This window comes from Nicotiana tabacum, chromosome 22, assembly GCF_000715075.1.
Source record: "Nicotiana tabacum cultivar K326 chromosome 22, ASM71507v2, whole genome shotgun sequence".
NCBI classification, from domain to species: Eukaryota; Viridiplantae; Streptophyta; class Magnoliopsida; order Solanales; family Solanaceae; genus Nicotiana; species Nicotiana tabacum.
The window spans coordinates 81,717,573-81,743,399 of record NC_134101.1 but is presented as its reverse complement, the minus strand read 5'-3'; the positions used below and the strand labels follow the sequence as shown (position 1 = coordinate 81,743,399).

Below are 25,827 nucleotides of genomic sequence, written 5' to 3'. Positions count from 1 at the left end.
AGAAGTTATAATCAGTTTTATTTATTGCCAAAAAACAAATTTGTTTAATCACTCTTGTGTTATTATGTTGAACTTTATTGATTTAGTTTTGAAATTTTTTTTCAACCGAGACATCTAATATAGAAATTGTTAATGGTAATTAAGTTAATACTTTCTACCTGATTGAGTTTGCCAATTAGAGTATTCTTCTACTTATACAGTTTCTCTTATCACTTTTAATTCTAAATATAAGTTAAAACAAAAAAATAATATAGTAATTACTATGTTTCAAGAGTCATCCAACGTCAAGGACGAATTGTAGTTACTTATCAAAGTAGATTGAAAAATGTCTACAAAGGCACTCAAAGAATTAAGAAAAATTGTTCTAATTAATAAGATTGATTTAACTTGGAACAAATTAAAGACATGAAACAACTAGTAACTACAATTTAAGATGTGTAAAACTTTTAGCTATAACTATTTTAACCAAATAATTTAAAAATTCTATCAATAGTGCATAATTATTAAATGTTGTATATATTATTTATATATTTTGGGGGCCTAAGGCCATTGCCTTAGTGGCCTTGGATTCTGATAATATAGGTTCATTAAGGGAGTAAAACTTTGAATGGGATGTTTTCCATTTCGATATCTCTAGTTAAAGACGAAAAGATGTAATCACTCTACTACTCCCCTTGTAAATATTTTTTTTATCTATATTCGATTTTGGTTGGCCTTCACTTCTAGCCACAAGTTATTCCCGTATTTTATCACATAAAGTGTTTAATCCTCCAAGATCAATTTTATGTCTATAGTTGAAAAATATAATTCCATCCGTCCTAATTTATGTGATGTTATTTGGCTGGACATAGAGTTATTTTTTTTAAACTTATAATATAAAATAAGTCATAAATATTTATATAATTATAAGTCATCTCATTAAAAGTAAAATAAATTTTTTTAAATAAATTTATCACTAAATATAAATCTTTTTTATTCTTTTCGGTACAAACTAAAAAAATACAAGCACACAAATTAATATTATTCGTGTCTATTGCTACAAACTTACGTCCGCTTGTTAAAAATTTAGATCCGCCACTTCCGTGAAAATAACCCAACAGTTAGATAGGACTTAGGAGCCAGAAGCGAGAAGTGTAGCATTTGGTGACATCAAAGGCCGAAAACTGAAACTTTTATCAAACAGCTGGGCCTCCATCTTCCTCTCTTCCTCTGTTTCTTGAAGCAGGGAAGAAGCGGCAGGCACCGGCACCGGCACCGGCACGGAATTGTTTGGTGAAATTCAAAGGCCAAAAAATAAACTCTCATCGATCGTAAGTTTACAAAATAATCTCCACTTAGTTTTTAACGTTGTACCAGAGAACAATTCTGTTGTATTCCATTGAAACCGTGTTCTACAAGGGTGTCCCTTTTCACTTCCTTCGTCTATAAATCCATTAATCGTAGGACTCTATAGAGGAGAATCATGGCGGCTGCAGTAGCTAATGGGTTGAAGAAAGAACAAACACGGCCTAATAAGTATGCGGTTATTAGTGGACCGACCAATCCAATGGTGACACCTCTTTTAACAGATCTTTATCAGTTTACTATGGCCTATTCTTATTGGAAAGCTGGAAAACACGATGAACGAGCCGTGTGAGTGCCTGCATTTCCCATTTTCACCCAAATGCATCTTTATTTACCATGCATTTAATGTGTTTGATAGAATGAAATAATGACAATATCCACGAGGTTCGAACCATGCGCCACTGGCGCAGTGGCGGAGCCACATGCAAGGAAGGGGTTCAATTGAATCCCTTTAGTCAGAAAGTTATACCGAGCAAATATGGTAAAAATTATTCTTTTTATGTGTATATAAAATTTTTAATCCCTGAAGATAAGAGAAATGCAGGTTCAGATCCTACGTGTGGTATATCTGGATTTTTTTGAATCCCCTTGTCAGTGTTTTTGGCTCCGCCACAGCACAACTGGCCCTCAAGAATTTCTTGGTTTTCAAAAAAAAAAAAAAATGAATTAGTGACAATTATTGATTTGGATTGTTGATCGAAGTATCGAACTGTAAAATTGTAATCAGGGGCGTACGCAGGAATTTATGTAATCGGTGTCATAATTTATAGACGTACAGGAATTATAACTTCAATTATCATACTTCTAGACAAAATATATATTCTTAGTCTATCGGTTTTGTTGAATTTCAAGTTAGAAAAGGTCCTGGATTCAATTCTACTTTATCACTATTTTTAACCATGCAGACTCTTTCAAATATTTGCAAAAAAAATGTGCTAGTTGAAATTCGAACTCTAACCTTTTAGAACAAAATCAAGCACATAACTAACACACCAAGAGGAAATGTATGTCAAGTGGTGTCATTTTTTCCTATTTTTCTATTTCCACACAGTACTAATACATATATTTAGTAAAAAAATTCGACGCGATACCGCTTCGCTAAGAGTGTTTCTGCCCCTGATTGTAATTGATCATTGTCTCGATTGAAGATGACACCCCATAAATGTTTCTATGAGTTCTTTTTTTCATTTTTTTAGTGAAGATGGTAAGTATCAACACCTCAAGATTTCTAACTGTTTATTTATCTCAATGCCTTATTGAAATGAAAAAACAGGGATTTTTTTTATATTAATTTTATGTCAGCAACATGCCTATGTTTGGTCTAATTCTTGCTTCTTCCTAACTTGTGAAAGCGTTTGGAGTAATGGCTGATATTCAGATTCTAACTCAGGATCTCTACATGCTCCACCATATTTATTTGAGTGAACAACACTGTTAGAGAGGGACACCATTATTTGTTTATTTTAGGTCTACAACACTAACATTCTTATTTTATTTTTCTCGAGCAAACGTTTTTTCATCTAAAATCAAGTGAGCTACAAAATGGCTTATTCCCATCTGGTTGAATATTTCAGGTTTGACTTGTATTTTCGGAAGAATCCATTTGGTGGTGAATACACAATTTTCGCTGGGTTAGAAGAATGCATAAAATTTATTGCTCATTTCAAATTAACTGAGGATGAGATAGCTTTTATCAGGTCATCATTGCCCCCAACGTGTGAGGTAGATTCATTATTGACAAAGTAAATAAGCAGCTTTATGTGTGTAAAAGTTATTTTTGACTAGTGACATAAATATGCTTGTATCCTTTTTTCCTTTTAGGGTTAATAGTTGTTTTTATGCTTTTATATGTCATTATAGGAAACTTGTGCATGAATTCTGGAGGATTAATGATTTTCCTGCTTCATGATACCTTAGTGAAATATGTTATCTCCGTTAGGATAAAACCTGGGTGATTAATGAGATAACTATAAGCATGAGTTGCTATGAGTGAACTGGTGGCTCATTTCGAATTGTTACTTCTATTCTAGATGTTGTTTTGGAAACATATTGAAGTGTATCTCGATAATTTTGGACAAAATAGTCTTCTTTATTATCTTGCATTTGCTGTTGTTGTGCATTATTAATGCCCTATATTATAGTCCCTGCACAATTTATTTCTAAGCCAAAAGACCTCTTAAAGAATAAATTGACATACTTATAGTCTTAAGCGCATGAGTAATAAGCATCTGTGAATGGTTTTTGTAGGGTGCCTTCTATGGCTACCTTCGAGGAATCAACTGTTCAGATGTTGAGATATATTCTATACCTGAAGGATCAGTTGTCTTTCCCAAGGTACCACTGATGAGGATTGAAGGGCCAATTGCTGTAAGTACCGATTAAATTATCCTTTTATTCATGCTTGTATGTTGAAGGATGCATTGTTCTCAGTAATTATGCTCCATGCATTTTCTCAAATTTATGTCCAATTTTAATGTGCCTGGTGATTGCTTTTGAATCTCAAAAGGTGGTTCAACTACTGGAAACTGCTTTTGTCAACCTCATAAACTATGCATCGCTAGTCACTACTAATGCTGCAAGACATCGTTTTGTTGCTGGAAAGTCCAAGCTGCTGCTGGAATTTGGGCTTCGAAGAGCACAGGTCTTTTTATTTTTTATATTTCTTTCTGATAACTTGAAATTGGAAGGTCTCTCTTCCAAATTTTGCTGTGATCTTTGCTTCTTCATGAGTAGGGTCCTGATGGTGGTATATCAGCTTCGAAGTATTGCTACATGGGAGGATTTGATGCAACAAGGTGATTCCTTACACAAGTCTCCTGTTGTAATCTGCTTTCAGGAAATAAGTGCCACTATCTATTCTTCTTTCTAAGTGAGATGCAGTTTTTGAATTCATTCTGGACATCCTTTTTTCTAAATTTATATTTTGAATAAAAAATTTAAGAATCTTACAACCAGTCATAACATTGCAAATGTGCCACTGTATAACTGGTATAATTAAGAACACTCTTGACCTCTGTTGCGCGAACTCTCCAAAATACTGCCGCACTCGTCTCGGATTCTCCTAAAATACACCGCTATTGGAGAATCCAACACGCACCGGGCGACATTTTCGGAGAGTCCGAACAACATAGCTCTCGATCGCCAGACTTCTGAAAAAGTAGTTCATAGGAAGTTACCATCAGCAACAACAACAACAACAACTAGGTCTCAATCCCAAGCAAGTTGCGCTCAGCTATATGAATCCTCATTGTCTTTGTCGCTCATTTAAGCTCATATGTATAGTGAGGATCCATCATAAATTGATTGTTATAAGGTGACTGCTAACCTACTGTAACCCTCCTCTTTTATCGGGATAATGAACCAGCAAGAGAGCAAGCTCACACAATGTATAAGAAGTCACCAGCCTCGTTAATTCTTTTTATTAAAAAAAAATCGAATACTATTAAATTCCCAAATTTATTTTAATAGGTAAAGGATTCGTGTTAGCTCTTCCAGAAACAAGATTGAACATTTTCTAAAAAGGATCACTACACTGGAAAATCAAGTGCAATTTGACTTTGAAACACTAGAATAGGCCCTTGTTATGGGTGGATGACATCAATTGAGATCATTCTAACATAAGTTTTCATTTACCTTTTGCTTTACGATGTGCTTTGATTAATAAGATGAATAAATTCTCTTGATAAGCAACTCTAACTGCTGAGATTATCTTCAACCGCCTTATTTGCAGCAATTTAATGTTCTGTTTTTAGCTTTAAAAAAAAATGTTTTAATTAGAAGAATGTGAAACCCAGAACATTGTGATACTTGTTTCCTTTCTTTTTGAGATTTAAAATTTTATCATATAAATCTAGCCATGAGGATCATATCTCCCTTGGAAACTTTGTTTGACAGCAATGTGGCAGCTGGGAAGTTATTTGGAATCCCGTTGCGTGGAACACATTCCCATGCCTTCGTTAGCTCATTTCTGGTTGGTGGAACCTTTGCGACAACTTTTCCTTCTGTGTAATATAAGTGGTATTTTTAGCATGTAAGTGTTTCAAAAGTTTGTTTGTCACACACAACTCACAATGATATTTGCTTAGAGACTTGGGCTTTTATAAGGAGCATAACCGAAAGGTGTTTTATAACATCAAATCTTTTAAATTCATCTTTGTCCTTTTTACATGAATGCTAGTTTGCCTTCATTCCACATCTATTATTATTAGTATTATCATCACTGTTACTGTTATTTCCGTAGATGCAGGTCATCATCTAGGTTTTCCTAGTTAATTTAGATGCACAAATACCATTTATTCTGTAACACATCTGGGATAGTCGTAGGAATAAGCCTGATTTGGATATTGGGAAAAAATTGATTTTGGTCGCTAAAATTTCTTTTTCTTGAAATCTATAATAGAGGCTTGGGATTGACATATAATTTGATTATGATGTGAACTCTGTAATAGTGCCCTTGATTGTTGGAAGGGGCTGCCAGACAAAGATTTCTCGGAGAACAAGTATAATTACAGTGACATATACTTGCATCACGTGATAATCTTAGTCATGGATCGTTGCTTTACAATGAGATGTTCAAGCATCTTTACAATAAGTTAAGTGAAATCTGCTTTATGTGAATTAGAATTCCCACATATCTGCTTCTTGTTCTCCATATGGTAAAGCAATCTTCATTTCTGGCTTTAGCACTTCTTGGCAAGTGAGTTGTTAGCTGTCGACTAGTGAAGCCAGGTTTTTGACATACATGGTTTCTAATTTCAAGGTTTGGTTCTTTCAATTGATTGGTTATGTCTGGTTCGTCTTGTTCATAATGAAGATAAACGCAACTAAAATACAGACTATCTAGATTATAATGGTCTCTAGATTCTCAGTACTTATAATTTTATGCTCAATCTCTCACGCTGGCTCAAAGTTATCTGTTATCTAATTTAATCTGATATTATGCAGAGCCCAGACGAGATCACAGTTAAATCACTTAAACATCATGATGGCTCTAGTGTTTGTAAGGATTTTGTTAGTCTGGTAAAGACGTGGCTTAATAAATTAAAGGTATTATTTCACCCACTTAATTTAAGTGTTGTGTCCCTGTTGGCTTATTATTTACTTCCATCTTCAGTCATCAGATTTTGTTCTAAATTTTCATTTCATTCTGCTTTTGCGCTTTGACATGTGTCCCTTCCTATCAAGTATCCCTTATTTTGGCTTCACCTTTTTTACTTTGCATTTTAATCTACTCTGGGGCTTTTATCTTCTATGATCACTCAAAATTTGATTTATCTAAGAAGTGTCGGGGGTTTATCCAATTCAGATGGTTGTCCGGCTGTAAATGCTTTTCGCTCTTTACCGGTGTAGTCCCATTGCGTAAGGGCAATAAGTTGTCTTTTCTGATCTTGTGAAGTGAATGCACCTTAACCTAAGTGGTAGCTTGAAGTGGGGAGCAGTTGAGTAGATACGTGGCTAATTGCTAACTTGTGATCCCCAATGAGTTATTCCCATTGAAAGAAACTTTTTGGATAAATTTCACTGTTGAAGTTGAGTGAGTTTAGTCCACATGCCATTTTAAGCGGCTGCACAATAAGTGGAGTTTAGTCCACATGCCATTTTAAGCGGCTGCACAATAAGTGGTAGCAGATCGTTCTATGTTGTGGCCCTTCATCCCTCCCATTCTCATTCGATTTATCTACTTCCAAGGCAAGTTAGATGTCAGAATTAATAACAAAACTCACTAAATATTATTATATGTGAGTGATTACATGGAAACAATTTCATCTATTGCAGACTTCTCTTGGCACTTCCATAATGAAGCTGAAAAACAAAACAAAACAAAATCTTCTGAGTATCATCTGGGATTTTCTTAGTTCCTGAACAGATCTTTATTTAAATACTTCTAATATAGTTAAACATACTCCCTTATTTTCCTGTTTTCCGTTCCTCTATCAGAGGTTGCAAGAAATTGATACTCTATCAAAATTGAGCAACTCCCAAATCTTGATAATCATCAAAATTTAAGTTGATGAAGGTGGTTGATGCTTCTTTTCTTCCATTTTGAGCTTGGATGTGATTGTTATGATGACTGTGCTATCTTCAGGGGTCACGCATATTAGGTGGAATTTTCAGTGAGACAAACCAAAGTGAGTTAGCAGCTTTCACCTCATATGGGCTCGCCTTTCCTGGAAGCTTTTTGGCCCTTGTAGACACTTATGATGTAAGTGCACCTTTAAATTTCTTATGCCACTGCTTTACTTTGTTTGCTGTTTGGGACTTGACCTTGTTATCTATAAACTAAGGATGTGTAGTTGAAAGAGCACAAATTTAAGTTGCGTCGGTATCTTAAACTAAGGAAATCTACTTGGAAGAGAACAGTTTATTCATGGTATCCAGTTATCAGCTGAGGCCTAACTTCAGCTTGTAGGATTATTTTGATTTTATTTATAGTTTGTATTATGGTGCATTTCCGCTCTGTTCTTGGACTACATTCTGCTTTGGCGTCCTATCAACTTTCTTGTTGATGTTGACCTTCTATAACATGTACTTTAACAGGTCATGAGAAGTGGTGTTCCAAATTTTTGTGCAGTTGCGCTTGCACTTAATGATTTGGGGTAAGTGCTTCACTTGATAAGTTCTATTTAGTTTACACATTTTGCCTTTCTTTTATGCATGTTCTCTACTTCATATGCTGCTTAATATATTGAAATGTGTGCTATTGAAAGTTTTGTAATATTGCACGTATGGAAGAGAAAATGGCAGCTGGAACTCCTAGTGCTATTTTTATTCTGATTCCCTCATGCGTTGTATTGTTTATCTTTCCAGTTGATGATCTAACTACAATTTAAAGAACAATTTGTCTGGAAATGGAATCTGAAGCAAATAACCCCCCCCCCCCCCCCCCCCCCCAAAAAAAAAAAAAGAAAAAAAGAAAAAGAAAGAGCTGAAAAACAGAAAGGAGTTGAGATTCTCCTTAGAGATCCAAGGTCATTCTTTCCATTTAGCACATTGTGTTTAGGTTATGGAAAATTGTCCACTTTGCTTGGTCGACAAAGCACACTGTTTTCTTTCTTAGTTTTAATGAGCTATGCCACTTATAAGAACTCAGCATGATTACCTCCTTTTTCTGTCCTAATCAATTGTTCTATCCTCTGAGGATTTATTGTTTTAGTTGAAACCATATTTTGTTTGACCAAGTGTTTCTTATTGTTGTATTTGTATTTCTACTGTGGTCATTGGAACATGGCCATGCCTTACATAAATTTTTTTCTTTGTATGTTGTTCTTATGTTATATTTGCAGGTATAGAGCAGTTGGCATTAGATTAGACTCTGGTGATCTTGCTTATCAGTCATGTGAAGCCAGGAAATTCTTTCAAACTATTGAAAAGGAGTTTGGAGTGTCTGGTTTTGGAAAGATGAGCATCACGGCTAGCAATGACCTTAATGAGGAAACACTGGATGCGCTAAATAAACAGGTTAGAGCATCAGGAATATAATACGGGCATAATAATAGAATCTTGCCCTATGTTATTCGACCTTTATCACGTCTCCTGTTCCCGTAAAGGCCAATGGATGAAGGGCAGCAAGTGGCATCTTTCTTGATTTTGGGTTTATGTGGGGGGTTGGGGGGAGGGGGATTTGGATGGTAAACATTGCAACTAGAGCAGTGAGGGAAGCATCTAGATTTGGGAAGTAACCTGAGCTCTAGGTATTAAGTAACACACACACTGTTAAGTAATGAAAATATGGCGGTTCACGTCCATTTCAGTTTCGCTTGCATGATTAGCACTTATGAGTCGATCGGGAAAAATAATGCAAGAATATATCGGTAAAATATGCTAATAAAATCTTCCTCCTAGTGTATGTTCGTTATTTAGAAATTCGGAGGCATGAGTACGAACTCCCAACTGGACACCTTTTCATTTTTATAACCTTAAATTCTTGAGCTATAGCTTGAATAGTTGAATTCATGCATTTATATCCAGTGCCTTCCATTTTCTTCCCTTGATTAAAGGAAGATAATTTGACCTACTTCCTAAACAGGGGCACGAGGTTGATTCTTTTGGTATTGGAACACATTTGGTTACCTGTTACGCGCAGCCCGCTCTAGGTGTTGTTTTCAAATTGGTTGAAATAAATAATCAACCAAGGATCAAACTTTCTGAAGATGTTACAAAGGTTTGCTGAAGCTATACTACACTCTGTAGGCATTTGAGATCCAATATGGATTTCATTCTATTTCCTCTATATTCCATGAATATGGAGGTTCATTCTATTTCCTTTCTAGGTCTCTATTCCATGTAAAAAACGGTGTTTCAGATTGTATGGAAAGGAAGGCTATCCCCTTGTCGACATAATGGCCGGTGAAAATGAACCACCTCCCAAGGTACTTTATTTTTATTTTATTTTTTCAATACATCCTGCGGTATTTATCAAAGCTTGTCATGTCTAGTTCTTAAGTTGCGGTCCTTAAGATTTATCTGGTGTATACAATGGTTAACAGAGAAAGAAATATTGACAGGTAGGTGAACGAATTTTGTGCCGTCATCCATTTAGTGAATCTAAAAGGGCATATGTCGTACCCCAGCGTGTTGAGGAGCTTTTAAAGTGTTTTTGGCCTGGCAGTTCAGGTGAGACTTGTTTTCTCTAGAATTATAGTTACTTTTAAGCTGGAAAATTTTCTGAGAAAAAATGTGACCCTACAGTTCGTCAATTCCAAAATGCATCGGATACTGAGTTAATTAGCTACATGTTAGTTTTGCAAGTTATTGCTAAGTGACTAGGGCCTCTAACTGCTACATTTTGCTTTTATGAGGACATTGTTCAATCATCGCATATGGAGGTTTAGTCATTAAACACAACCAAGCCATTTAATTATTTTATGTGGTGGGGGAGGGTTATGATTTAGATAAGAAAAAGTAGAGTGTACAATTTTTTCCTTGTCTCATTTCCACAATAAGAAAAGGAAAAACTGTTGTTGAAATATTAAATTTCTGTGGCATTTGCTGGCAATTCTTATGTAATGGTAATGTGTCAAATTTATAAATATGTGCTATTTTTTTATTTTCTATAATGGTGGTGTCTGGATCAGCTTCCGAACACCTCGACTATTCCACCGAATTGCTGCTACCTCCCACTAGTACAGGTACTAGGTAACTCTACCTATTAAGACTTAGGCATATAAGAAGAAAATCACCTAAGTTTTTATGTCTCTGCTGGGATTTGGACTTCATACACTCTTTATCGTTCTAAAAAGTCTACTTCAGTTTTCTCAACGGTGAAAATGGTCGACAGAAGGACCATGCCTCCAAATCAACTGCTCTTGTAACAATTTATCCAATATGGAAAAATTGATGTTGCTTTTATCATTTCTGAAGATAAAAAACGAGAAGACCTACCTCCCTTTAAGGAGATTAGGGAACGATGTATTAAACAATTGGAGCAAATGCGGCCGGATCACATGAGAAAGCTGAACCCAACACCATACAAGGTATTGCTGATGAGAAATACAACTTTCGAATTCTTGTACAACTTTAGTAATTTTGATGGGTTTAACCTTTATGTTCTTACCACTGATCTCATCATACTTTTGAAATTATGGGTTCAAAATTTATTACTTGTTGAAACTTTACTGATTTCTCTCACACACGCACACGTATGTGTAAGTATAGTATATAATTGTGTGTGTGTATATGCTCCATGCCGAAAATGTGGGGTTCAGTTGAACCGATTGACTATATGCTCCATACGCCCCTGGCTGAAGCATTCTTTTGCAAATTTTGTTGGTTTTGGTTGAATTACTGAGCAGGTTAGTGTGAGCGCAAAGTTGTATGATTTCATCCATTTCCTCTGGCTGAATGAAGCACCTGTTGGGGAGTTGCAGTGATCAGCAAATGAAAGAATAGAATTTTTGAAAGATTTTTTATAGTGGAGTATAGTTTGTTCAGAAAAGGATCTTCCAATAACATGTACATCATTTTCCTTTTTTTTATTTTTTATTTTTTCCAAGTGGAATGTATAAGATCCCTTGGATGTGTAAGAAGTGAATAAAAGTCAGTTTCTCTTTCTTCGTTACCATTATTTCTTTTGTTCCTCAACTAGCTACTTCAGTTCTTGGCGATGGAACCGAAATGTATATTTCATAGAGACAATGTTCCAATATACCCAAGATCTTGTAGCACTTATAAACGAGAATCCATCAATTAATATTACACGGAAGTCATCAATTATAAACACTAAAACAATTATTATCTGCTCTTTATAGACATATTTGATATTTGCAACCCCTAAGATCCGTTCAGGATCATGGGGTCCTTTTCTACCGGATAGGAAGGGTTATAGTACAAAATATACTTCTAAAATTGCCCCATAAATTTTATATCTATTTTTATAAAGAAATTATATAATGAAGGGGATTCTTATTTACATAAATAGTATATCGAGCTTGGAATGAGCATGCAAATTAGGGAGAAATTCAAAAAATAGCTAGATTTTCAAGTGGTCATTCAAAAATAGCCACGCTTTCAAAAGTAATCAAAATTTAGCCACTTTTCATGTAAAGATAAATCTGAGCGAAAACACTGTTCAAAACTCGAAAAATATGCTAGTATATTATGCTGGAGTTCTAGCATAAGTATATTTGGACTCCATCATATTATACTGTAGTTCCAGGATAAGTATACTGGAACTCCAGCATAATATGATGGAGTTCCAGTATAAGTACACTAGAACTCCAGCATAATATACTGGAGTTCGAGCAAAGTATATCGGTCTAGTATAATATGCTGGAAGTTCATACACAAGTGCTCGAATCTCCAGTATATTATGCTGGACCGGTCTGTATTGCAACAAAATAGTGGTTATTTTTCAATGACTTGGCAAACGCAGACTATTTTTAAATGACCAGTCCGAAAACTGGCCAGCCCGTACTATTTTTACACAAAATTAATGATATTAATTGGATGAGGGTATCTTACTTGTTTACACCGTAAGTTAATATATATAAGTTTAAAATTCCTTTTGTATTATCATGCGCCTGGATTATAGTATTACTAGTTAATTGGCCGCGCTTCGCGCTGTCAAACATCTTTGTTTTATATTAAATTCAAAGAAAATATATTTCTTATACTGCCAAAAATAAAACATATTATATGATAGCAAGATGTAACATAAAAAAAACTTATGAAAAAATCAAACAGAAAATCTAATTAAAATAAATAAAGCATTCACTACCTATTTAGTTTTAAAATTACAGAGTCCTTGAGGAACACCTCTTTGAATCAAAGAGCCTAAGAGGTGAAGTTAAATGCTCATTTTATAGTGAAAATCTTATCATACAACACGGATAAGTGTTATGGTTGTTAATGTAGTTCTAATTATTAATTTTATTGGAAATTAAAATGGGATGTTAAATATATTGCAGTGTAAATACTCTATAAAATTAAGAGACAACGTATAACTGTTAATCTGGTCTTTTTTTTTTAAAGTTATTATGTTTCCCTTGAAGTCTAAGAGACCAAAAGATTTAAGGGAAGATAAATGTTGCTAAACAAATTTTACAATAATCTCGTGCGTAATTTTTTTTTCTTCAGCATATGGAAATTGAATGCCAAGTGCAACAAACTTCTAAATAACACATTTGATAGACTGATGAAAGAAAATCCTCTTCTAAAATTAAAAAAATGCATTTCGGAACTTTTTTGCAACTTTACCTCACATTTAGCCACTACGTAACATTGAAAAATTATGGAAATTTTACACCCTATAGAAAAGCTTAGTACCCTATTTATTTTAAATAAATATCATTTTAAAAAATTATATTATGTAGCTACCTTTTACCCTTTATAGCAAAATATCTAATTATAGTTATATCGTACACTTAAGGCACCATATACGCTAATTAATATTTTTCTCTCTCACTTTTCAGATTTTCTCTCACATAATCACGGTAAATTTCACAAACCACGCTCTCTCTCTCTCTTTTTGCATACACTTTACTCTCTTCTCCTAGAAAACCACGATTGTTGTCTCTGTTCGTTGATGAGTTAACGCACAAACCTGCTGACTTTTCTCGAGTTTTTAACAAATGTAGCAACAACAGAGAAAGAAAAGACGGTAAATATCAAGTTGCTTTAACTATGTGAGATTACCTCAGGGTTTCTGAAATGAAAATTGTTATCTGATTGGTTTGTCGGTAACACATCGAAAGGCTTTAATAATAGCAACAATCGTCTCCATTTAGGGTTTTCGCTCGACGGCGGATTCGTCGGAAATTAGGGTTTGTTCTTGAACAAAGACGATGGATTTTGGGGCTGAGCAACTTGTTTTTCTGTTAATATATTTCAATGTATTTTCATCGAATCACGCTGTATTTTCATGTATATCATTGTATTCATTGTCTTTTTTCCCATTGTAATTCAATGTATTTCGTTGTATTCCATGTATTTCATTGTATTCACTGTCTTTTTTTTCATTGTATTTCAATGTATCCCGTTGCATTCTATGTATTTTATTGTATTCACTGTCTCTCTATATGCCATGAATGTATTCATATGTTTTTTTTAATTAATATAATTTACGTATTCAGATGTATTATATAATTTCTCTGAAGATTGCTATGTTTTTGGTGTATTTTTCGGCTGAGAATCTTTTTTATAACTGAAAATACAAAATTTGTATGTTATAATTGAGTTTGTTGAGTTATATTAGGAGTCTATTATGTTAATTGATTCACTTTCCGTTTTAAAAGCAGTGTAATCCCCTATTTCACGCCGTGAATACAGCCGAATACAATAATTTGTCCAGCTGTAATCCCACGTTTCACTCCATGAATACAGTCGAATACACTCGAATATAACAACTGATTAGCTGGACTTCCCTGATTCACGCCTATTTTTGCTACTGTATTCATGAATACAATAGCTTAAATACATCAAATACATCTTATAACCACAGAAAAGGTATCGATAATCCGTAATATAGCAAATGATATCTATAGATGACTAATTACTACTAAAAGGTAGTGCTTTATGAAAATTTCTCAAAAATTATATTATAAGCAAACAAACATACCATATGGTGAGAGGTTTCATGTTCCAGTTTCAAAATTGGTTAAGACCACTATTTTCTTTCTTCTCCTTTCTTTTTCTAATGAAATATATAATGTATCAAAATATTAATGCTATACAGTCAGCATAAAATTATTTTTCCAGTTCCAGATTGTGCATGTTGATTAACATCAAGACCTTTGCAAAAGAGAAGAATAGTCATATGTTGAATAGCAAATGAATTCTCAAAACCATAGGCATATGTGTCCTTCACAAGATTTTCTTGTGAACCCATGTATCTAAGCTGCTGTAAACCTCATCATATTATGTGAACAATTCTTGTTACATCCCACAACTCTTTGGTACTGCAAGATGGCCATGACTGATACCCATGCAATATATTAAAGGGGGACTGAATGCTTGAAAAGATTTGAGGATTATAGTTTTCAAGGACTGTTGCTTTGTCCAAAAGGGCTCAAATATACTATATCGCAAAGTTCAGGAACCCAATATGAGAGGCAGAGAACTACCAAAAGTTGTTGATACAATAAAATAACTTCATGCTTAAGAGATGAATAATGATTTATGTACTAAGGGACACCTTGAACCATTTCATATGGTTTCAATCGTGTACCTCAATCTTCATTTGTCTCGGCAGTTTCACTTTAGTCACTGCTATCTGCAACTCCTCTACAAGTTACATTCAATATAGAAAATTCTTCTAAACATAAAATCATTTTTAAAATTGTGAATACTTGCACATATAAGAATCCATACGGATTAAAAAACTTATCCCACAATTAGATCAAATGTCTACAGGAAGGTAAATAAACAATGTCATATTAGAGTTAGGTACTCAAATAATAGAGCCATAGTAGATGGATTCTACACCGACGGTTCACATATTTTCCCGAAAAATAATCAACCACATAGTTATTCATAAATTATTATATTATTTTACACATATACTGTAACTTGCAAGTAAAGCCATTCTCTTTCAATAAAAGAAAATTTAATTCACATTCAAGTTCTTCATAAAATATGACATAGTAATTTGTGAAGCAATCAAGATAATGATATTGCATTCACACTTCAAAAATATTCAAATACTACTATTGCAGATTTTGGGTAACCAAACTCTGTTTTAATTAGCAAAAATATTATTTAACAAATGAACTCAGTAACATAGTATTCCATAGTTTTAAAATAAAGGATTATAGGTATAAAATGAGAAATTTACTCCTAACAATTAAAACAGAAAGCATCCCAACAAATTAGATATTTTCAATCAGTATATAAGTTTTTTCAAGGAAAAATGCCTCTATCTCTCATTACTGATCTAAAAAAGAACATGACTCAGCATGAGTAATGTCACTAAATGCACATTAAAAGAGATCAATCATGTTTTCGAATTGGACGGTACACCAAAAATCAAAATTCTAAGTTGATTCCCTTGAAAAGCCAATATGATGTCCATTTTAGCTATTCATAATATTGGTCTTACAAATCATTACAAGAATGATATTTTTATATACTCACCCTTCAGTTATTGTTTTCTTCTTTAGCCGAGGAACTGCCATTGTTACACTATTTTCTGAATTTCCACGCCGCATAGTTACAGAAAAATTATTTGATTCATAATTATCATAAAGTTATGCTGCAAAATGAGGGAAGAAATACACTATTTAGCCTTCTTTTTTTTAATATTTCTCTATCCCTATTCACACTACTACAAAAAAAGATCTTTGGCGGCAATTATTTAGCGGCAATAGTATAATTGTCGCTAATGAATTATTTAAGCTGAAATATTAGCGGCACATGATCATTAGCCAGTAAAAGATATACTTTTACCGGCAATAAAAAAAATTATCGCTAAAAAGCACTAATTGAAATCAACTTTTTTATTATTTTAACTTTCTTTCCTACCAAAAAAAAAAAAATCTTTCCCTCCAATTTTTTGGACTTCCCTTCAATTAGAAAATAATAGGAAAATATATTCTCTTTAATTTGAAGGACGCATGCCAGTCGCCATAGGAAAACAATTTGAAAGTGAGGCACGCCGTAGCATAACCTACGTGCTTAACAATATTGTTGCAATAGTCTCCGCCGTGCCACGGTCTCCGACCATCCCCGGGTAGCTTCTCTTCTTACCCAGCAGGTTTCTTGAAATCGATTTACAATTGATTTTGGGTTGATGCTGCTCGAATATGCTCAATCGTCGTTGTCAACCTTCTCTTTCTCATCCGTTTCCAACTTCTCTTTTTGTGTAGGTTTCAAGATTATTGTAAAAATCATTCTTCTCCTTCAATTTCTTGTCTATCGGCAAAAAATTCTGCTTACCAGGTACCAATTTCTAATTTTGATATCCAACTATGACATTTTGGGATTTGTGAAAGTATAGCTTTTTTGTGTTTGCTACATTGTTTGTGATATCTGCTTGCTGTTAGATTGATAGGCGATTGATTGAATTGATTCTTCCTCTATTACTCTATTGTTATTTTTTTGTCTACTGCTATTTTTTTTATTTTCTCTGATTGATAGCTGTTTTTGTTGTTTTCTCTGATTGATAGTTGTTTGTGATTACTGGTTTATATAGTGTAACTAGCAATAGAAAATAAATTGCCATTTGCTTATATTTATTATTGTCACACCTCCTTTTTGCGCGCCCGGCCTCGAAGGGTTAAATGCGCGAGGGAGTTTTTCCAATTTAAGTGACAATATTCGAAATGGGATTATTTATTTAATTCAGAGTCGCCACTTGGGAAAGGTTTGGCTTTTGGTGTCCCAAGTCACCGGTTTATCTTGAATCCCAAATCGAGAAAATTTTCGACTTTTCCAAATGAAGTCTGCGAACCAGAAATTCCAAGTAAGGAATTCTGTTGACCCGAGGGAAGGTGTTAGGCACCCTCGAATCCCGTGGTTCTAGCATGGTCGCTTAAATTGTTATAATGGCTAAATATCTGATTTAAATACATGTTGTGACTTATGTGCTTTTATTAAGTTTAAACCGCTTTTATTATCATTTATTTTTTATAGAATTGCAACGTCGTGAAAATGTATCTCGAGCCACATCGCAATCAATACACCCGTAGTTGTTAACACATTTCGACTCCGTTGAGATTTGGATTCGGGTCACATCAATGTGCACCCGAGTTTAAGAATGTAATTTAATTGAGCCGCGCCTAAAAAGTCTAAACGCGTTATTATTTTTGAGGAAGGCCATAAAATTCACTAAACGGCCTGTCCTGAATTCTAAATATTTATTATGGTTAGTTATTGAGGGCCCCGCAATTTGCATTTTTATTTGGCGAGGCTCGTCTCGATTTTATTTAAGAGGATAAACCTATAGCGACTACATTTCTATTGTGTTCGTCTCTAATAAAATGAAAGAAAGAGGATTACGTGCTAATTACATGCTTGACCAGCTTCGGATCCTTATTTGATTATTTGATTTTATGAGGCGTGAATTGTTTTGTGCCTTATTTCATGGATGAACATGTTGTTAAGTTGTCAGGGGAAATTAATATACAAGATCAATAGAACTGCTAAAAGCTTATGATAAATGTTCTTCAGATTCGAGTTCGAAACTCGCCTATTTAAACCAGATCAGTGGAATTAACTTATCGGAAACTATTACTAATAGAGTTTGAACAGGGTCATGTGAACTACCTACAACGATTCAATAAAACTACATCATATCTGGCAAGATTAAGGCATTCTGTTCTATACATGCAGAATATTAGTTGAAAGGTTACCTAATTATCTGTGTGCCAAAACACTCATACATTCCTTATCAGACAACTCATTAAGCAAACGAAATCACAATTTAGGACGAACTAAGCTGCGATTAAGTACAAGGCTACCTAATGTGTTTCTTTATTGGATTACAAACTAAATGAATTACACAAATCTAATAACATTCGTAAAAACTGTAACTGCAGCAAACGAATGATTAAACTCCTGCATATCTTTGATTTCATGTTTTCATTGTTACATCAGATGCAAAGTCTTAGTATGTACCTGGATGTTGGATACAACAGAAGAAGCAAGGGGTCAGTAGAGCAATAGAAGCAATACCAAACAACAGCAGTAACAGCAGGCACAAATAGGACAGCTCCCAGTGCAAGATATAGTTAGAGCCGATGAAAAAATGGCAGAAAGACAACAGCAAACAATGCAGTAGGAACAAAACTCCAAGGCAGACCAAATCCAGGAGAAACAAACAATGTGAATCAACCAATGAACTCAGCTGATACTTGAAAGAAAACAGAGTTGATTGAACAGGTTGAACAAACTGAGAATCACACAAACAAGGAAGAAACAATTGCTGATTTTCTGTATATTTTCCTCTCGAATGTGTATCTGTATAAGCCCCTCTATTTTCTCTCACTATCTCTTTTCTCTTCAAAATCCAGTGCCAATTTTCAGTTTTGAAATTTTACTTGAGTTGTCAAGAAGAATTCTTTCCAGTTTTCTGTTTTTCAGAACTCAACTCTCAATGTTCAACCTAAGTTTTCTATCTCCCTCCCTCTGTCTGTCTGTGTGTGTCTATATATCCAAAATCTGTCCCCTTTTTAAACTGATGGCAGTTCCCTTTTATTAACCTAAAATCAGCCCTTTAACAGCCTGTTAGACAATCAGAAACACCCCTCCCATGTGCTATCTTTCTTTTCAGTTTCCACTTACCATTTAAATAAAAACAAACCCCATGACATTCCCTGGCAAACTTACTTTTGAGTAAGGTTTATTATTTCTGAAACTTAAAGCAGAATATGGGCAGCAGAATGTAATCTGACAGCATGTGCTGTCAAATTACTTTAAACTTAATAAAAGCCTTTATGCAGGACACAGGTTGTGCGCAATGCACATGTGGTGCATAAGTGCACATGCTGTGCACAAGTGCACATGTCCTCCAATTCAGAGCTGTAATTAAACAAAACAATCCTTTTACATTTCTGATTCAAAATAACAACTATAAGTGAACAAACTCAGTTCCTTATTGATTCAAGCAAATGTGTCCAGAAGCAAATCGATTTGTTATTGTTCAGGCAGTTAAAACTAATTGACGACACATGTCGACTCGACTATATTAATCATAACATGTACAATCGTAGCCAAAATCAGACATTTAAATAGTATCACACAAGGGGTTCAGATTGCAATGTTAATACAGAAATGACCTTGGGAGCTAATTGAATGACCAATTACGAATTCAATTGAACATACAGTTTACACACACACATTATGAAGAAAGACTTGACTGAATACAGGAGTCCGGGCAAAGGGGGAAATTGACAGTTGACAAAAGAAATTCAGAGACAAATTACACAATATGCACAGACCTCTAAACCACACACGTACTGAATAACAAAGAGAAAACAAACTTACCCTAAAAACTTTGAAAGAAGGAACAGAAAATCAGCTTGTGTTTGAACAGACCCTTTTTCAGGTTGAACGGACTTTAATCGAAGGGTTTCTCAGATGAGAAACACTTCGATTAAGGTCCATTAGACCCTAACCTCTTGGCTTAACAAGCACGGACCGGGCTTGGAGTTTTTAGGTTTTGTGGAAGGTAGATTTGGAACTTGAGCTTCCATGGTTAGATTCGGACCAAACCAAGAATGATTTGGTCATGAGGGGGGTTCGGGGATTGTCTGGTATGAATCTAGGGCAGATCGGCGTAGATCGAGTTTTGCTCGAATCTTCAAATGAAGATTCGAGGACCTGGAGGATGATTCGAACTAAACGGTCAACAGGTCCATGTTTAGGGGGGTGAGATGGTCCTATGGTGTTAAGGTGAAGGACACCGGCGTTCATGCCGCCGGCTTTCATGGTGAAGGTGTACAGAGGCGGCTCTAGGGTTTGGGGTTCTTGTGAAGACGATGAAGGCTGGGGTATTGGATAGGGGGCAGGGTACGAGTGGGAACTTATATATGGAATGGATGAACGGATTTCAACCGTTGGATGAGGCGATATGGAGGGCCAGGATCCTTCAGTTAAAGGGGAACGGTGTCGTTTTAGACTAAAAGGGGTTGGATCGGTCCGGGTGAGACGGGTCGGGTCTATTAGTGGGTACGGGGTGTGGGATCTTGGCCGTTGGATCAGTTTGGTTTGAATGATTGAGATGGATTGGTATTGAAACGACGTAGTTTTGGTGTCAAACTACGTCGTTTTGTGGCCTGGGGGTGGGCTGTTCGGACTGGTAACTTGGGCTGCTCATTTGGGCCCTAAATTTGAAATGGGGATCAGCCCAACTTCAACAAATTTTAGCCTTTTTTCTTTATTTCTAATTTTCTAAAAACACACAACCTAATTAAATAAAATTAAAACCATTAATTAACGTTTAATGTTTTTATCACACACATATAAAAAATGTTAAAAGTAGGTAAGATTAAACAAAACAACAAATCAGGATAAAAATGCGTATTTTATGATTTTCTATTTAACAACCGAATTACGGTTCAAATTATGCCTGACACACACATTTTTTGTATTTTATTTTAATAGACTAGCAATGGGCAAACATCATAAACAATTAACAAAGTGTCACATAAAATCCAAAAATTGTACAGCAGGACCATTTGTTATAATTTTTTATTTCTTTTGGAGCGATTGTCGCGTAAGACAAAAATCACGTGCTCACAGCTGCCCCTCTTTGTTCGGAAACATGAAGGATTTTCGTGCAAAGATAAAGTGAGCGGATATGAGCGATTTTTGCCTATGGACTACTCCGTGTGAAGCATTTTTGAAAGATTTGACCGAACCTTTGCTCCAAAGGTTTCCTACATATCCTGGGCTAAACAGGAATCAGGTCAATGTAGTTCGAGAAGTTTTGGTAGCTGGGACTACCATGGGACTGCGATGCTTGCTGTTACTGCTATTGCTGTTGTCACCTGCTTTACTGACCGCCTTATTACAACCAAAGAAAAATTGAAACTGAACTAAATACTTATATGCATGTCAACTGCTAGTTACAAGATCCCTATCTATGATTCTTTTGCGACTTGATCATGGGTCTTAGCTGATTTTGCTTGGAGACTTCGATCCGAATCTTGATGCTTGCGAGTTGTAGGTGCTTGTTTAACCTCTGGGATACTCACTGAGACATGACTGGCAGAGTTCTTGACCTTAATCAAATCTTGGAATGATCTGCCTTCCATTTTCTCCGGTATCTCGGGACATCTTCTTTTTGTCCTTTTCTTTTTGGATTCTGGGTTGAGACTCATCTCGTGGGTCATTTCGATCCGTGTGGCTCGAGGTTATACCTGCGGGAGAAAACAAACAAACGAACGAAATTCTCTGCCCCAGTTTTACTAGGAAAATTTCGTTAATTATTCGCCAGGAAGTTCATAAAATTGAGGAAGGAAGATAAAATGCTCAGTTCAGGGTTGGAGCCCTAATACCGAATAGCTGGGGAGAAGTTCAGTTTTTAGAGTTGAAACTCTAATACTGACCAACTGGGGAAAAGTTCAGTTCAGGGTTTTAAAAAACCCTAATGCTGACTAAAGGAAAAATTCAGTTTAGGGTTTAAAACCCTAATACTGATTACATGGAAAAGCTCAGTTTAGGGTTTAAAACCCTAATGCTGGCTGAATGGAAAAAAGTTCAGTTTAGGGTTTAAAACCCTAATGCTGACTAAAGGAAAAAGTTCAGTTTAGGGTTTAAAACCCTAATGCTGGCTGAATGGAAAAAAGTTCAGTTTAGGGTTTAAAACCCTAATGCTGACTAAAGGAAAAATTCAGTTTAGGGTTTAAAACCCTAATGCTGATTGCATGGAAAAGCTCAGTTTAAGGTTTAAAACCCTAATGCTGGCTGAATGGAAAAAAGTTCAGTTTAGGGTTTAAAACCCTAATGCTGACTAAAGGAAAAATTCAGTTTAGGGTTTAAAACCCTAATGCTGATTGCATGGAAAAGCTTCAGTTTAGGGTTTAAAACCCTAATGCTGATTAAAGGAAAAATTCAGTTTAGGGTTTAAAACCCTAATGCTGACTGCATGGAAAAGCTCAGTTTAGGGTTTAAAACCCTAATGCTGGCTGAATGGAAAAAGTTCAGTTTAGGATTTAAAACCCTAATGCTGACTAAAGGAAAAATTCAGTTTAGGGTTTAAAACCCTAATGCTGATTGCATGGAAAAGCTCAGTTTAGGGTTTAAAACCCTAATGCTGGCTGAATGGAAAAAGTTCAGTTTAGGGTTTAAAACCCTAATGCTGACTAAAGGAAAAATTCAGTTTAGGGTTTAAAACCCTAATGCTGATTGCATGGAAAAGCTCAGTTTAGGGTTTAAAACCCTAATGCTGGCTGAAAGGAAAAAAATTCAGTTTAGGGTTTAAAACCCTAATGCTGACTAGCTGGGGACAAAATTCGAGAACAACAACTGACCTCTTTTTTTGAATTTTCTTGTTTTAGTAAAAGACAAAAGGGAGTTTCGTGGGAACTTACCTTTCGAGTGAATTCCTTATTGCCAAGATATTTCTTGTACCCATGTACCTTTTTTTTTGGGCGACACCTGCTTCTTGCACGGTTGTCTTGGATTAAACCTGTTTCAACTTTTCAGACAAAGAACAATTGTTAGTTCGGAAATGACGGTCGGTTTGGTGACCTTGATCGTTCCTGGTTGCTTTATTGCGTCTTCATTTCTGTTGCGAAGTCCCGCCATTGATTTGATTCATATGTCGGAACCTTTTAGACTGCTCAGGCTTGTATTTCCAGATTCTGTGATGATTTGCCTCGTAAGGCTCTTTTTCTTTCTCTTTTTTTTTGTGTCCCGTTTTGCTTGGAGGTTCTCAATGGGGATTTTATTGGAGGTATTCTGTGGGGATTTGTACAAAAGGAAGCTCTGTGGGGGAATATTTACAAAGTGGATTCTTTGTGTGGATTTTTGTACAATGGGGCATGCTGGGTAATTGTTTCGAAGCGGGCTTTCTAGGCTTGGTTGGGGTAAGCTTGTTGGGGAATTTTTACAAAGGGACTCGCTGGGGATGTGTTGGGGAAATTCCAACGGGGATTTTTTTTAATATATATTGGGGAGACTTTGTGGGGGATTGTACAAGGAGAGACTCTGTGGGGATTCGTCCGAAGGCGGACTTGCTGGGGGAAATTTCTCTTTTTCCTCTTTACTGCGAACGCCATCAAACATCATGATTTATCAAGTTTGGACGGACGTACCAACGAAACGGGGTGTTTTTCTTCATGAAACGGAATTCCGTGAAAACAAACCTGCCACCTACCCTCTCTAGTGTATCCTGAACTTGGGGTTAAAACATAAAAAGGGATTCGAAGAGAAACAAAGAAAGAAGAAAACAAATTTCAGGAAGGGAGTGTCCCTTTCGGGACGAGAAAGACTTATCTGAGGAAGATAACGCTGGCTTTAAATGACATGACATGCTCTTTGGACTGGACGCCTGACCTTCCATGAACTTGCGTTTCCCTGAACCAGAACGGATCTGTGATTCCAAACCAGTGGAACTTTGCCGAGACCTCTTTGGGGTGGAGTCATTCTTTTCGGCCAACAGCGCCCTTTGCGGGTTTTCGCTGGCTGACCTCTCTCATTTCTCTTCCTGTCATTGCTTGATAGCACTCTTTGTGAGTTTTTACTAAACAAGCTCTCTCATTTTTGTTTCTCTACTCCCGTCGCCTCGTGGTGCCCGAAGGTTTTCACCAACGAGACTCTCTCATTTTATCTCTCTCAATTCAGAGTGTGCCGGTCTCCATTTGTGACGCTTATTGGTTCCCCACTATCTTTGGTAATTGATTTGAAGGCTTGTGCTTGGCAAAGAGAGGTGGATGATACTAACTTCTAAACTGCTCGACGTGCCCCGGTTTCAATTTCAGGGCGAATGGGATTTTATTGTTGGTGTGACTGAACCTCAGGGAGAGGCTGCCTACGTATCCTTTCGGAATCAAGTCAAACGTAGTTCAGGCCTCAATCAATGTTTTGTTTTCTTGTTTTGTTTTTTTTTCTTTTTTTTTCTTCTTTTTTTTCTTCTTTTTTTTTTGTAAGCGGCCCAAAGGCTTGTAGAGAGAATTGAGTAGTGTTTGGGAGTAGTGGGGAATAAAACCTTCGTCATTTTCAATTGTGTCAGGACCACTGGAGTATAATTTAGACGTAGTATCTCTTGACTGCATCTGCATTTACTGCTGTTTCGGGTTATTTCCCTCGATATCACCTAAATACAACGCTCCTCTTGGCAATATCTTCCTTATGATGTATGGGCCTTTCCAATTTGGAGCAAACTTTCCTTTGGCTTCCTCATGATGCGGCAGAATACGCCTCAGTACCAGCTGACCTACTTCGAAATTCCTGGGTCGGACTTTCTTGTTGTAAGCGCGGGCCATTCTTCGTTGGTACAACTGTCCGTGACAAACTGCGGCCATTCACTTTTCATCAATCAAATTCAATTGCTCTAACCGAGTCTTGACCCACTCGCTGTCTTCGATTTCCGCTTCGACAATGGTTCGAAGCGAATGAATTTCTACCTCTGCCGGTATTACAGCCTCGGTCCCATAAACCAAAAGATAAGGAGTCGCTCCTATTGATGTGCGTACCGTAGTGCGATACCCCAACAATGCAAATGGTAACTGCTCATGCCATTGTCGGGAACTTTGGATCGTCTTCCTCAAAATCTTGTTGATGTTTTTGTTTGCCGCTTCCATAGCACCATTGGCCTTTGGCCGATAAGGAGTAGAATTCCTATGCGTTATCTTGAATTGCTCGCATACATCTCCCATCAAGTGACTGTTCAAGTTTGCTGCGTTATCTGTAATGATAGTCGCAGGAATACCAAAACGACAGATAAGATTTGAGTGTACAAAATCCACTACAGCTTTTTTAGTGACCGACTTGAGAGTGACAGCCTCTACCCATTTTGTGAAGTAATCGATGGCAACCAGTATAAACCTGTGTCCATTCGAAGCCTTTGGTTCGATTGGTCCAATGACGTCCATGCCCCAGGCGACAAATGGCCAAGGTGCAGACATGGGATGCAGCTCCGTGGGAGGTGCATGAATCAAATCACCGTGCACCTGACACTGATGACACTTCCGAACGAAGCTAAAGCAATCCTTTTCCATGGTCATCCAGTAATAACCTGCTCGAAGGATTTTCTTTGCTAAGACATACCCGTTCATGTGAGGTCCGCACACACCTGCGTGTACTTCGTGCATGATCTTTCTCGCTTCCTCGATATCGACACATCTTAGGAGATTGAGGTCCGGGGTCCTCTTATATAACAATTCACCGCTCAGAAAGAAACCACTTGCATGTCGCCTAATGGTCCTCTTTTGATCTCCAGTAGCGTGCTCGGGGTATTCTTGTGTCTTCAGGAACCTCTTGATGTCATGGTACCAAGGCTGCGTATTTGATCCCGCCTCGATTACATTGCAGTAACCGTGTCTTTCCTTGATTTGGATTTCCAAAGGATCGACGTGGGCGTTGCCCGGGTAGGGTAGCATTGAA

General features: G+C 36.2%; 1 protein-coding gene across 1 annotated transcript; it reads left to right on the top strand.

Moving 5' to 3' along the window:
* The first annotated feature begins 1,046 nt into the window (after positions 1–1,046).
* Positions 1,047–11,404, top strand: LOC107820277 (nicotinate phosphoribosyltransferase 2). The gene is made up of 16 exons (XM_016646536.2): positions 1,047–1,310; positions 1,444–1,632; positions 2,919–3,066; positions 3,592–3,711; positions 3,851–3,985; positions 4,078–4,139; positions 5,239–5,314; positions 6,289–6,390; positions 7,430–7,546; positions 7,882–7,940; positions 8,628–8,802; positions 9,371–9,505; positions 9,615–9,713; positions 9,849–9,957; positions 10,705–10,817; positions 11,136–11,404. Exons 2-16 carry the CDS (start codon positions 1,463–1,465, stop codon positions 11,211–11,213), a joined length of 1,698 nt encoding a protein of 565 aa, XP_016502022.1. The 5' UTR covers positions 1,047–1,310; positions 1,444–1,462; the 3' UTR covers positions 11,214–11,404.
* Positions 11,405–25,827: the final 14,423 nt, after the last annotated feature.

Bases quoted from the DNA above. Each gene is read 5' to 3' on its own strand.
- LOC107820277 (XM_016646536.2), top strand. From the start codon at position 1,463: ATGGCGGCTGCAGTAGCTAATGGGTTGAAGAAAGAACAAACACGGCCT. The intron at 3,986-4,077 runs GTCTTTTTATTT...CTTCATGAGTAG, and splicing joins TTGGGCTTCGAAGAGCACAG to GGTCCTGATGGTGGTATATC. The intron at 8,803-9,370 runs GTTAGAGCATCA...CTTCCTAAACAG, and splicing joins TGGATGCGCTAAATAAACAG to GGGCACGAGGTTGATTCTTT.